The sequence below is a fragment of the Sitodiplosis mosellana genome, unplaced genomic scaffold (assembly GCF_009176505.1).
Source record: "Sitodiplosis mosellana isolate CC-2019 unplaced genomic scaffold, AAFC_SMos_1.0 Smas_scaffold_6162, whole genome shotgun sequence".
NCBI classification, from domain to species: Eukaryota; Metazoa; Arthropoda; class Insecta; order Diptera; family Cecidomyiidae; genus Sitodiplosis; species Sitodiplosis mosellana.
In genome coordinates this window covers 701,590-716,291 of record NW_022601403.1, presented here as the reverse complement: position 1 = coordinate 716,291, position 14,702 = coordinate 701,590, and the positions used below count along the sequence as shown (strand labels likewise).

The 14,702-nt window shown below is 34.2% G+C and overlaps 2 protein-coding genes across 3 annotated transcripts; both read right to left on the bottom strand.

Moving 5' to 3' along the window:
• Window positions 1–4,170: 4,170 nt before the first annotated feature.
• On the bottom strand, window positions 4,171–7,819 carry LOC129574290 (esterase B1-like). Of its 2 annotated transcripts, none has more exons than XM_055456082.1 (9): window positions 7,580–7,819; window positions 7,338–7,479; window positions 6,304–6,594; window positions 5,846–6,216; window positions 5,611–5,730; window positions 4,878–5,065; window positions 4,714–4,809; window positions 4,507–4,629; window positions 4,171–4,427 (listed from the first exon to the last, which is right to left on the bottom strand). In XM_055456082.1, the coding sequence occupies exons 1-9, from the start codon at window positions 7,805–7,807 to the stop codon at window positions 4,241–4,243; spliced, it is 1,746 nt and encodes a 581-aa protein (XP_055312057.1). In that variant the 5' UTR covers window positions 7,808–7,819; the 3' UTR covers window positions 4,171–4,240. The 2 variants fall into 2 exon arrangements, with proteins under 2 accessions (XP_055312057.1, XP_055312058.1); XM_055456083.1 differs by having other exon boundaries at window positions 6,304–6,582.
• Window positions 7,820–10,974: 3,155 nt separating this feature from the next.
• LOC129574289 (uncharacterized oxidoreductase TM_0325-like) lies at window positions 10,975–11,999 on the bottom strand. Its single transcript, XM_055456081.1, has 2 exons — window positions 11,364–11,999; window positions 10,975–11,305 (listed from the first exon to the last, which is right to left on the bottom strand). Exons 1-2 carry the CDS (start codon window positions 11,890–11,892, stop codon window positions 11,052–11,054), a joined length of 783 nt encoding a protein of 260 aa, XP_055312056.1. The 5' UTR covers window positions 11,893–11,999; the 3' UTR covers window positions 10,975–11,051.
• Window positions 12,000–14,702: the final 2,703 nt, after the last annotated feature.

Sequence of the window (14,702 nt, the reverse complement as noted above, 5' to 3'; positions counted from 1 at the left end):
TTTGCATTATAACATATTCATAACATATCGAAAATTTAAATCTGTACTCGGGCATACAATGCCCGTAATGTGTTTTTTCATGGAAACTGGACCGTGATAATAGATAGCAACTTGATGTCTTCGGCGAAGTTGTAGTACTAAGGGTCTTCTACAACTTTGCCGAAGACAGATATCTCTTATCAGTTACGCGCAATACGTGAACAACCGCGAAAACGCGAATATTTGCCTTCTCATTTTTAACGGAACTGACAAGAGATAAGTGACTTCTGTCTTCAGCAAAGTTGTAGAGCAGGTTAATTACTACAATATTCTCAAAGACACCATTTCGTTATTTCTTATCAGTTGCGCGAAAACGCGAATTTTTCCTTATCATTTTTCCGCGTAACCAATTATCAGTTACTGATAAGAGATAACGCCCTGATATCTTCTAGTTCTTACATGTGCACTGGTGAATCTGAGCTTGTTCACTGCTTTTGTGAATAAGAAGCCTCGTAGCGTATCAACCAGTTGCTTTAAAAGCTGAAAAGTAACTGAGTTTGAATCGCAAATATTCACTTATTTAAGCGGCTTTTAAACAGATTTTATGTCTGCCAAAACGTGTTTGATTAGAAATAATCACGTGAGATGTATAAATTATGTTTGTTATTGCAAAATTTTATTTTCATATTTTGAATAATACCCTTGAATCACTTCCTGTAGCTTTCTGAGAATTCATGATGATCGCACTTGCACAAGTTTATTCTTCCAAAGGGTAATAAACTGCACAAAAGTCATTACAAATCGACTGTTTTCCAAGTAATGTTTCGTGATCAAACCGAATATAGCCAAAGAAATCGGTCGGTGTTGCATCAGAATGTGTAAAAAGTGTATTGAAAACGGAAAAGCTGTTTGTTTTTACCAATTATATGGATTTTTAGTCGTCGACTAAATCTAGCACGGTTATTCTTTTTGGGCCCAACAAGAACTTTTAAGTTAGTTATCCATGAAAAACTATGCGCAACATGCCTAATGGAATTTATGTATTCGCGAATTGACAGGAATTCGCACAATTCGCACGCGTTTTGACTTCACGAATTTTGGCGGATTTTTTGCGAATTTTTTGCGAATTGGTCAAATCCAAACATTGACAGCTGGCGCCATCTTAGTTGTCATTCGCAGTGACAAAGCAGAGAATGTGAACAATTCGTAAAGAATTCGCAGAGAAAGTGCGAATTCGTAACAAAATCGCAATGGAACGATCAAATTCGATAGATTCAACTGACATAAATACCCCTAGCAACATGCGTCCAAAAAACATTCATAATTAGTCATGCTTATTGAACATAAAGACATTCGAATCAAGATGCGAATCTATCTACGAGAGCTTAATAAATTCTTTCAATTGTTTTCTGAAATAATTCGTTGACGTTTATTATTCTCAAACTTAAACATGAATAGCAGCTTGAATCCAACAAAAAACCCGTTCCAAATGCGAAACAAATCCAAAAGAGGGCTCTGATGGAACCCAGCAGTGTAGCTTTTAAATTGCAAGTTTTTCTTATGTTCACTGTGGTGTACGGAAAACGTACCTAAACATCACATAGTAACATCATCACATTATAGTCAACTAGTTGTTGTACATTCACCGTTTTATTGTATTTAGTTAGTCGCATAGGCGAATCATATTCGGTTTCTATCGACGATATAAAACAAAATTGTGGTTACTTCAATTTTGCTTGTTCACAATCAATTAATCATGGATGTAGCTGATATTCAAGTTGGTGAATGCGTGTAAAAAACGATGTAGGAGTTCGTTGACTGAAATTGTTCCAAGATTTCATAAAACACCTGGGCTCTGTTTCACAAAAAAGTGAGAATTGAGAATTTCTAAAAGAGTTTCTCACTTTTTCATATGTTCGCTCTATATCTGACTTTTTTCCGCTAATTTTCTGCTAATTACAGAATATTTCTGAGAAATTCTTCTCACTTTTTGTGAAATAGGACTCTGGTACATTGAAGCACGATTCGGTTTGACAACGAAAATCCATTTAACTAGATCGTTGCGCAGATTTTCGGTGAAAGTGTTGATTTGCACACAGTTTTCAATCGTTTACAATATCCATATCTGAATTTTTTGTGGTATTTATTTTACTATATAAATACAATAATACCAAACTCCAAATGATAACGATCTAGTTAACTGGATCTTCGTTTTCAAGCCGAATTTTTTTCATTTCAAACTGAATATTGTTCAGTTTATAAATGACCCGATACGCAGATGGTTTGAATTCTTTTGAGATACACTGATGAGCCGTAAACGGCGAAATCCGTCACCATATTTGGTTTAAAAAAAAAATGATATAAGTAATGGCAAAATTAGCATAAATTTACAAAACACTTTATACATTTCGAGCTCGCACATCTGAATTTACGGCGGAAAAAATTATAAATTAAATCGAAGTCTTCACATAAATAGCCACTTGAAAATTGAGAACAATTCAATATCAATAACTTCGAGCCAGTTTGAACGATCTAAAATAGATAAAAATACAAAAATAAAACTTTTCGTCGTTCTAAATAAAATAAAAATGATAAAACAAATATTTTCCGCATTGAACTTCCTATTCGCAAGGCAGTTTATCAATGTAAAATCGGCAGTGTTTGTCGAATTAAACAGTGAAAAATCCAGTTATTTACAACAATATCAGTTGAAAATCCAGCCAATTTTGTTCTCTGATCAAATTCATGCAGATATTTCAGGCGTAACATTTTTCTTCTTACCAATAAATGTGTATTTCTTACATGTGCCCAAATGAATGTAAGCCTTTACACTTCTATACGATGAAAAGTGTCCTACTCACTGAAAAATGGAAGTCAAAAATTTAGCCTTACGAAGTCATTGACTTCGTAAAGTTAATTTTTTGACTTCCATTTTTCTGTGAGTAATCACCGATTTACTTCGACTGTTGAAAAAGAACTGAGCTTGAATTGTGGATTTGTGATGGGTTCATTAATTGAATTTGAGAGATGATAAATGACATTATACCCGTTGCCTATACAATTAACCGCACGAAATCGCCAATCTGTCAATTCAATTTCAACGTTACGTTTCTACTATTAAATTAAAAAAAAAGCGGAACAACCCATCTCTATTGAAACCCTATGAAAAAAAATCATCGATTACCGTTTTATAATAATGACATTCGAACTGTCAAGAATAGTGCAAAAACACCATTTATTAATTCATCGTACCAATGAGACACACTTCATCACGTTATAGATTCAAAGAGAAACGTTAATAACAATGATACAACGAAAAAGGGAAAAAACATATAGTCTATTACAACATGAGTAATAATTTTACATTGCGTAAAAATTACGAATATTTTATTCATAAAACTATTGCTATGGACAGTATTGCACGGCAATTTACAATCATTTTCTTCCGGTATGGTGACGGTGATATAATCTATATATATGTTCGTCTGTGTTTGATTTCGCGCGGCCTCACTAAGGATCTTATAAATGCAGTTTTGGTTTTCGAATTAAATTTTTTGAAGTTTGAGGAAATTTTTTTAAATTGTTTTTCGATACAATGTACATTAATGTGGATTGATGGCAATGAATATAAAATTCATATTATTGTAAAAGAGATTTGATTTCATTTAAAAATAAATAAATTGAAAAAATTCATAATTCGCATCAGGACAAACCATACATGAGTAAAATTTGTTTTGAATGAAAGAGACTTGAAATAGGGAGAAGACACACGTAGGTTGGCTTAATATAGAGTAGCTTGGAGAATTGTGTAAGTTTGAAACACTGATAAAAACGACCAGACACAGAAAGGTGTTAATGGTTTCTAAATGTTTATTGTTGCTTTTACGTCACGACAATGTACCCATTTTGAAATAACGAAAATGTATTGCTTTCTTCAATGCAAGAAAGAATTATGCGGTGGAAAAGAAAATAGCTCTGAATTTGAGTGAATAAATAAAATAGACATATGATAATTAAGAGAAAAATTAGAACGTTAAATAAATGGGTGATGATGATGAGTGACTGGAAAATAAAGTGTCGAATAGGACGATGAAAGATAAATAGAAAGAACAACAAAGCGAAATATTGGAAAACCAGTAGAGCAAAAAAATTTCATCACAAGAAAGGGCATTGATAACTCATTTATGAATGTATTATTTTGCTTCAAAGTGATTTTATTATCTTCTGTTTTGTGAACGTGATAGTGATAGAGTAGTAAGCACTACAAGTTGTCATTAATTTTCAATCTTTTATAGGAGTCATCAATCTGCTTCCATGTGTTGAAGTGTAGTTGATCCATTATGTTTGTTACCAAGCTGCTGTTTGGATCGTTTGTGATGTCTTGGCTGAGAATTTCGTCCGGTGATGTCGATGACATGAACGGAGTATCTCCTTCAACCGATGGATTGCTAAGAATGTATCGAAGTAACGAATGAATTTGATGAGAAATCGAAGAAAAGTAATTGTCAGAATCTCTTCACAACTCACCCAGTTCGAGCAAAATTAGTGATTATATCGACCATACGCCTAATTGTCCTATAATTCACATTGGAATCGTCTCTGGCTTGTAATGCGTTTTCGTATAATTTGTAACTGTCGAACAAACCGCAACTTAAATTCAAAGGAGAAAACAAATGATCAAACCAAGTGCACTTGAATTTACTATGATTACACCAGTTATTGAAAATTCTTTACCGGAACATATAACAAAGTTCCTCCCCATGAGATGCTCCATCAATATTCAAGTGAAACAGGATCTTGAATGCATTGATGTCGGCGTTTACGGAAAATCTAATGCAAACCAATTATAAAGAAGCCATGAAATGGATGAATATTATTATATGTTGGCACATTCAAACCTCAGTAGAAACGTATTTTTTGGTGTTCCTTTGTTGTTTGCTATTACTTGATACCGGGCAGCTTTGAGAATTCCATACCCAAAGTTTGAATCTGAGAGTAAAGCAATGTTTCCACGTTTTATTGCATCAGCATTGGTTGTGTCATTGAAATAGGCGTCTTTTAAAAGATCGATCGCATGCTTGTATTCCTGAATAGAGTGAAAATAAGAATAACACTCGATACTAACACAGTCTGGTGTGTTTTTTTTAATTTGGCACATGAGCCGAAAAATTGCCAAGCTTAGGTGGCCCTTATTACAGAATGGATCATGGTCTTGGTCTAAGTTGCTCGTTTCGAAAAAATTTAACTATCGCTTTTTCTATATTTCAGGAGGAACAAATCTCTTGATGTGAGGGAGCCAACAAGTGTAACCAGAACTATCTTTTGTCTTCAAGACTTGGAAAAATTGTATGAAAATCTTACATCTGGCTATTTATATCATAGCTATGATGGTTTTATGCACTTTATACTGGCGTAAAAATGTGCAGCAGTTGATTTTAGATGGACACTAAGGACATGAAATTCATTTTTAGCCCATTCCATAATCAGGTCCTTTTAAACTATCGATTGGCACTTGTTCGACTCATGTGCCAAATATTAGAAGAAAAAAAACACGAGTCGGACTATGTATTGAATATTTCTTAATATGCTTAATTTTAGACAGCTCTCGTTACTTGGAATTATTAGAATTACCTCTGGATAAGTATCTTTATCAAATCCACTGAATGGCAGCACAATCTTTGAATTTTTCCAATCTTCGCTAAGAAGTGGTTCAGTGTTTTTAGATAAATCTGGTTTGAGTGATACGTATTCCTAATTGAAGCAAAGGAACGAATGTTTTGAGTTGAACAATGGATGCATTTCTGCTCCTCGATGGAAAATTTCCAAATCGTCAAATATGTATATGATCTTCATTCATTAGATATACCTGAGAAACGATGCTGAACATAGTATCCATGACTGGTGCCTTATCTGATTTGTAGATTTCTTCGGACGTCTTAGTTATGAATGCATCTTTGGTTTCAGGACTTTCGATGGTTGGATTCCATGCTTTTTGAAGTAGAACCTGTTCCAAATCGTTGGTTCTTAGTATTTTAGCAAGTTCTGTGCTGTCTGCCGTCTTCAAGTACTCGACCAACTGCAGTTTGTCTTGGATATTTGAGATTTTCTGCATTCTCTCTAAGTGATTTGGTTCGTATAAGACGTAATTGTTCAAGGAAGAGCTGCTGAGAGCGAACGCCCTGTTGAAATACTTTCGTGACTCTTCATTGAGCATATGTAAATTTACAGAAGCCCCGCCTGTTAGAACACGAATGATAAACGTGATGTGAATTTCACCACTTTCTGGTGGCCAAATTTATAGCTTTTACGAAATACAACACCTACCCGCACTCTCTCCGAATAACATGATCTCATTCTGATTCCCCGAGAAATGTTCAATATTCTCATAAATCCATTTCAAAGCCAATTGCTGATCTTTCAAACCCATGTTGCCGGTATATTCTCCAAAACCAAGATTCATAAAGCCAAAAACGCCCACGCGATAATTTAATGTGACCAAAATATTGTCCGCATCAATGAGGAAGTCTGGCCCGTATTGGAAATCGTTCGATGTTCCCTCAGTAAAACCACCACCGTGAATAAATATCAGAACAGTTTTCTTCTCTACGCCACCAGCTTTCGAAAAAAGAACACATAAGATTGAGGCATTAAATGCAGCACACAACTGAATAAAGCCTTTTCAAATGAATGGGAAAGCGGAATATTGGCCTCCCATCACGTTTTTTCTTCGAAAAACGGGAAATTCGAAAAAAAATACAAATCAAACGAACTTATTGCAACGATACATACAATGGCCAAACACGAACTGATTTCATTTCATGCCTCGAAGCAAAGATCTTTGACTTACTTTCGATCATCTTCAAATCGATATATTCAAATGATTCATCACAGCAATTGAGCAGCAAGCGATAATTTGTCACATAATCGCAAATCACAAACCAATAGACTAGACTTAGGTACTGGTTAGATAAAAAACAAACATCGTAGTCGTTTAATCGACAGTTTTCGCTGAAGCGGCTGTGTGCGCCGCACGCGACGAGAACAACATTTGTTTATAATTTTAATAAACATTTCAGTCAGTCCACTTGGTGTACTTTTTTATCGCACATTTTCGGCGTATTCATTGTGTTGTCCAATGAATATTCGAATCATATGGTTTTTAGTTTGGAAAAAAATCAGAGAAGAACATTCGCGAAAAAACGGGGAAATACTAAAAAAAAATTGAATCGCATCGTAAATTTTTTTTCATTAAAAGTGATACATGAAAACAAATTTTTTTCAGGGGCTCTCCATTTTACAAAAAAATTACGTTTCATTATTCCGCTTGCCCATTGAAATGAAAATGTCATAAAACTAACCTGGAACATAAATGTTAACAAACAGACAATTTTCGCTTGTGTTTCCCGTTGCTGGTACCCAACCCGATGAAGTGATGCATCCATCTCCGAAGTTTTGCACCTTTAGGGGTTCAGTCCATTGTCGCACGAGTGGTTGAGGTGACTTCAGATGCAGAAAATATTTTCAATTGATTTGATTGAGTTTAATCTCAAAATAATTGATTTTGTATGTTGACATTTATTCTCTCGCTTCCATTGCTTACCTTGAATCTTCGGTCAACCGTTTCGCCAGTATACGGATCATTCCCAGTTATTGGAACCTCGGCATATGGAATTCCTCGAAATGAATAATACTTTTTGCCGAAAAAGCTCGTTTGTTCTGTGCCTTCGACTGGTCCATTGGTCGTTTGTCTTACAGTAGGGAAATCACAATTTGCAATCGATGTAAGCAATAACAAAATTGGCATCAATTCATATAGTACTTCATACATTTTGAGCTTGCTTATCTGAATTCACGACGGGAAAAAGAAAAAAATTAACCCTAATACCGTGTTTGGGGCACTGGATGACCCAGACGAAGTTTTAAGTTAAATAAAAGTGAAAAGATAACAAATTTAATTAAAAAATGAAAATTAATGGGGAGTTAGACTACTTAGAGGCGATCTTGCGCAATTTTGATTAATTATTGGTACTGACTTTTACCCGCTTAATGCAGGGTTTTTGATTTTGCAGTACATTTTTAGTTTTACACACTCACACATTATGTCTGTCGAATTTCCAAATTACAGATTGTTCACACTTCCGCCCTTTTGAAATGTTTCATTTGAGCAGTGTCGAGTGAACTATAGAGACGGTTGAGACAGTTGCCTCAAGGCACCACGCATTTGTGGGCACCACAAAGAGAGGAAATGAAAAAATGTTATGAATTGAATATGAATTTTTGATGCCCCAAGGAGCTGTGCCTAAAAATTGTGATGCTCTGAAAAGTTTTTGTATGGTGGGGGAAAAAGTGCGGTTTTTCAAAAAAAAAAAAAATCTTGCTCGCTGCCGCTCGCATTTAAAATATAAACCACAAAATTTTGCTAATTGCAACCAAAATTATTATTTGAATGAAATGTTTGAAACAAAGTAAAAATTGCAACTAGTTTTTCGAAAAATTTTCAAAAAGCACCAAAAAAAATTGCCTCAGGGCACCACGAAACATTAACTCGGCACTGCATTTGAGAGCAACCACCAATCTAATCGAAGAACAGGTCTTAATTTATTCTTAATAGCTTCTAATGAATGTCATTGAGTGTGATTGAATGCATGCCATGTCATTGATAGTGAATATTATTAACAATGAATTATTTCGGAAATGCCACCACATACTTCAACTAAAACTTGTAAATCAAAAGCCAAAGTGATGAATGACTGAGAAGAACAGTCTTTTCAGTTTAAATCTACATTGCACTTTGGGGGAGAAGGGACATTTTTTAATCTTCTCTGAACTTGATAACGAATTCGATTGAAACACTTCAGCACGAACTAGTTAAGTAACGCAAAATTTGAATTGCATTTAATTCACTCAAACGATTCCACATTTCCATTCGTTTTCAGTAAAAATCTGGTTCTTACATTGCACAGGTGAATATGAACTTGTTCACTTCTTTAGACTGAAAAGCATCACAGCGTATCAACCAGTTGTTTCAAGCGCTCAAAAGCAACTGAGTCTGAATTGCAAATACTCACCTATTTCAATGGTTTTGAAAGAGATATTACACAGGGATAAAGTATAATAAGTAATAATTGGTATCATTCGTCATCTCACCGGAATTTCGGGGGGGTGGGGGGTTTGGAAGAGTGTAAACGAGAGTCAAACTAATCAATATGTTGTAAATCACAGATGATTATGTTGTACTTATCATCACATAGGCATTTCTGATACAAATCTAAAATAAATTAAACACAAAAAATTGCAGGAAAAATTGAAAATGTCAAGTTTAAATTCCTGGTTTTAATAACACCTGTAACGAAAGTCTTGCGACAAAGATTTTGTGTCCGCATTCGGTTAATTCTCAAAATATTTAAAATCGTATGCCTAGATAATTAAGTTTGATTCCTTAGCATTCGATAGAAACCACCGTGGAGTCTATATGAACCATATCTTCTAACTTATAGGACAAAACATTGAGAGCTGATTTGCTCATTTTTATGCATTTTTGCAAATTTGTCATTTTTTTGAAATTTTGATGACTGAAATAAAACTCAGAGTACAATGAAAACAATATTCACCACTTGAAATATCTCTAGATGAGTTAGACTAAGAGAACTTTTTAGCTAAAAATCATCACAATTTTCTATAAATAATGGAGAGAAAATCGAGAAAATATGATTTTTTGGCCGTCCAGGTCTTAAATTTTGTTTCCCAACATTTTACGCTCTAGGTCAGAAAGTATCGTTTACTTCCACCCTAAAAGCGTTTCTCTTTTACGTTAGGGGACCCAACTAAATGATTCAATCATCTGTATCTATCTTACTTTGAGAAAAAGTATAATTTCGAGCCTTCGAATTTGTCGCAAGACTTTCGTTACAGGTGTTAGTTTGCAAATTGATTACTTTGGCAAGCTAATATTGTTTGCCTGTTCTAACCTCAACAGAATTGAAACAATAAATCGTTAAATTATATCATACTGGATTTACACAGCTGGGTGTTAATAATTAAGGAGTATCTTTTGCCTAACAGTCTATCTCTTTTAGGATTTGCTATCGTTTAAAAACGTGAAGTTTAAGTCCACCAAAAAGAATTATTGTTTCTATGCTTTTCGGATGGATGTCTTGCCTCAATGGAATCTTTTGTAATGAACTGATGAATAAATGAAATTATAATGTATTTAACCAATGGACATTGGACATTGGACATTCAGCATTAGAACAATAACATTGACCAAGCACTCAAAATAAGTGTTAATTTTCATCTTAACACAAATCAAACCGCATGAACATGCAATTCATGTAATACAATTTTGTATCGAATTCTCACTAGAATCAATATATCTTCTTCACCTTACACAAAACGTGATCTAGGTGTTCAGAAAATCGCAATGCGGGAGTATACCCGTTTGAAAAAAAAATGACTGACTGACTATAACTTCAGTTGACTCTAGTTGATTGAATTTATGTTTTTGTTCTAAGAAAATCGCTTTGTCCCAAATGAAGCAACTTAGATTGACTTGTAAGTTCAAATGATTTCAGTTAACTATGATAGACTTACACTATACTTTGTACTGAAATGTCAATCAAAGTAAGTCATTTTTGTCTGAAATTAGTTAACTGACTGCTCAGTTACTAATCCTTTTTTTTGTCGTGGTTCTTTTTCATAAACAGCCGGAGAACTACCAAAATACCGACCTTAAAATTGTTCGAAACGGTCCAGAATTTATGCGTAAGTACATACCAACAAATTGAATGCTAATGCGTCACTATCATTGCATATGAATATACTACAACGAAGCTTTTATTCCAGATTCCATTTAACTAGCCTGTACTGTTTTTTTTTTGTTATTTTACAACTTTATTTCAATCATTTGAAGATAACACTTAAATAAAACAATATTTACAACAATTTATGTTCAGCATGAAGCAAAAATGATGCACATGTACGTTAGTCGAGGTGAGCTTGTTACAAAAATATAAAAAAAGAAGAAGTTATTTTCTTATTTCTTTATTCACATGTATTTTAAAATTACATTGAAATCAGAAGGTAAATCGGTTTAATTCACTTCGAATGCCCGCGCACGTCAGGCCACCATCAATTGGCAGAAGCACACCAGTCAAGAATGTTTCCGAAGCCAAGTAAGCGATGGCTGAACTCGTATCCGAAACCTCGCCAACTCTGTCCACTAAAAATTCATGTTTACGATCTTCGTAGAATTGATTTTCATTCGATTCATTGATTCCAATCTGTTCAAAAATTGGGGTACGGATTGTGGCTGGATTTATCGAATTCACTAACAAAAAAAAAACCAATTAAACCATATTACATTTTTAAGCCTTGCCTCCACTTACCTCGTATTCCCTTCGGAGCCAATGCTATCGCGGAGCATTTTGTGAACTGATCCAATCCAGCTTTGCTAATACAGTATGACGTCATGTAATCAAATGGCCGTAATCCACAAACGCTGGAAACATTAATGATATTTCCTTTTGTCTTTTCCAAGTGAGGCACCGCCAAATTCGTTAGAATAATAACACTCCTCACGTTTGTATCTAAAATACTATCAAACTTTTCAACATCAAAATATGCCACGCTATCTGCTCCAAAGGCGCCTGCACTGTTTACAAGAACGTCAAGTCGACCAAAATGCTCGATAGTTTCATCGATAATGCGTTGCGCGTCTTTTGTCACATCGGTCACGATCGGAAGTGGTGTTGGTGCACCAGATTTCTTTATTTGATCGACCACTTCACTCACTCGTTTCTCATTTCGTCCAACAATCGACACTTTTGCTCCCAATTTTGCCAGATGACGAGCTGCATCGGCCCCAATTCCACTACTTGACCCGGTTATGATCACGACTTTTCCTCTTAAACTCATTTTGACCGTAAGACTTCTTTATATCCAAATCGCTGTTTATGGTTTCAAGTTATATATCAGACTATGACTCTTAGTGCTCAGCGCAATTGCATTTATACCAAGGGAACAGATAAATTACAAAAGTCTACACGCAGATCAATAACATATGAGATTTAAATATTGATGGCAGTCCGACAAATGACACTCCATAGACTGTGCATTTCAAGCACAAATATCGAAAGTGGGAGTTTTGGCGTCACGCCTATATATACAATAGGTATGCTATTTTGTCAGGACAAAAGTGTATTTCGCATTCCCTAATGAAACATTTTATTGGAAATGAGGAAAACAATTGCGTCACAACTTTTGAATTTAATTTTTGCCAAAGTGTTTTGCCAAAAGTTGTGACGCGATTATTTTACAATAGTAAATGCGTCAGTCCATAGAAGTTGCAAATCCATAGGAGCGTCATTCCATTTTAACCTTTTCTAGAGATTTTTCATCGGATTTATCTGCAATTCCACACCAATTCAGACTCTGATTAACAGAAAAGAGTTGTACTGTAGGGTCGGCGAATTCGCTGAAAATTGAAATGGAGTTTTGTTTTATTGGCTTGGGTTTTGGTGCTGCCAGTTACAGACTGTCACACGCTTTCGAGTATACGTATTGTAACTTTTTTGAAAATCTAAAAAAAATCGAAAAAATGAGTTTGCGGCAACTGAAATCTAACTGAGAAGTAGTTGATACATTGCCTAACCACTGGTATCGTTGGAAAGGGAATTAATGGGGCTACAAAAAGCGCAGTAAATATATTTGAATTTTCTGTGTTTTGATAAATACGTTGTTTATAAACCTGATTATTGGCGTTCTATATTAATCATGATAGATGCAACAGACTGAATGAATTGAATGAACTGTGTAGCAGCGATGAAAACATGCTCACGCACACAGTCACATTCACCTCAGTTAATTCAAATGTTGATTGGCTGTCGTTTTTTCACTGCTGATCGGCTTTTGAGTAATTCGTAGGTAAAATGCCAAGTACAAATCATAATTTATCAATCATCGATTTATTTGCGCGCCGCTTATGACCATGACAATCATTATAACCTATTATCATTTTTGTTAAAGGCTCTCGGAAATTTGTGCCTAGAACGTCAAAGCAATTGACATTTCAATGCTTTTAAATCAGTAAAACGTCAATGCTGTTAACGACATTGACATTTTAGGCAAAAGCAACATTGGCGATTTCCTAGAGCCTTTGTTTTGATTTCCAACTTCCTACATTTTGATCAACACCTATGTCAATGACGCCATGAATTAAATGAGTGGTCGATTATTATCACGACAATAGAACAAAGACGAACATTCGATACTTGAGAAAATTACACACAGAAATAAAATGTGGTAGGTTTGTGCTATCTATTGGTGACGAGCAGTGTTTTTTTTAGATACGATTTTTGTATCTAGATAAGATACAGATAAAATTGAATTTTTTAAAACCCATCTAGATTAGATATAGATAAATATCTAAATAAAATATCTAGATACTATCTATTCACATATCTATCTTTTTTTTAAAGATAAAATTTAGATATGAAATATTCCAAAAATGTCAGGATTTTTTTTCGTTTCCGTCGAGATAAAATTGAGCAGTGCGGTCAGAGAGGATTATGAATTGAATCCAAAATCGGAACGATTTCTTCGAAAAGTATAAAATGTATTTTTTTTTTCAATAAATTCGTTATAATATAATTCGTCGCAATTTTCAATTATATTCTAATATTGAAACTAATGAAATAAAAATAATCTGATATCTGACTGTAATACAAAATGTGATAAACGATAAAAATTGAAATTGGCTTGTAAAATTGGATTTTGATATCTTTTTTTATATCTTGAATCTATTGAATAGATTTGACTTAGTGTTTTCTATATAGGGGGCGTTGCTGCAGGTTGAGAATTGCTGCAGGTTGAGAAACGTCACTTTTTTTCACTATACGTGATGATACCGCCATCGCAATAGCTGTCAAAGTCTTAGTTTAATGCATGATCACTTTTGAGACTTGTTTCGACAGAACTGGCATTTGTTTTGATACACTAACAATTCGACTGTGATTTTTTGTGCGAAAAAATTTATTCTGGTTTTTGCTAAGCGTTATAAATTGACATTTAGCATAGAAAAAGTGGTCGGGTAAGCGTTATTTTATAGTATTTTAATTTCTTTTTATGCTTCAATATGAATATATGTGCATTTTGTGGTGTTGAAAAAAAGTTGTGAGTCTCGGAAAAAATGTCTATAAAACTGCAGGTTGAGAAAGTGATTTCGCTGCAGGTTGAGGATAGGTAAATTTCAGCAAATTATGCATAAAAACGATTTAAGTATTGATTTCGTTTGTAAATCAACACTGAATCATCGTTGAAGTGCATATAAGTCATTTTAGTGTTCTTTTTTTCAAAAAAATTTACGCCTTTTTCAGCACCTTCAGAAAATTGACCATAAATTTTGTTTTTGAAAAGCAATCGCGTATGTTTCTTTGGCAAAATTATAGCTCTAGACATTATCTATCCAACGATACCATATACTTTTGTAAATGTTAACTCCAGACAAAGTATTGACCAAATTATAAAGTGGTAGCCAACCTGCAGCAAAGTCCCCTATAGATAGATACGAGATATTTTTATTTTTTTATTTTAAAATCTAGATTAGATATAGATATGTATCTATCTATCTATATCTAATATCTAGCGATAGATACGTATCTAAAAAAAACACTGGTGACAAGTATAGTTACCACAAGTCTTAGAAAAGTTACCACACGCACCAAACT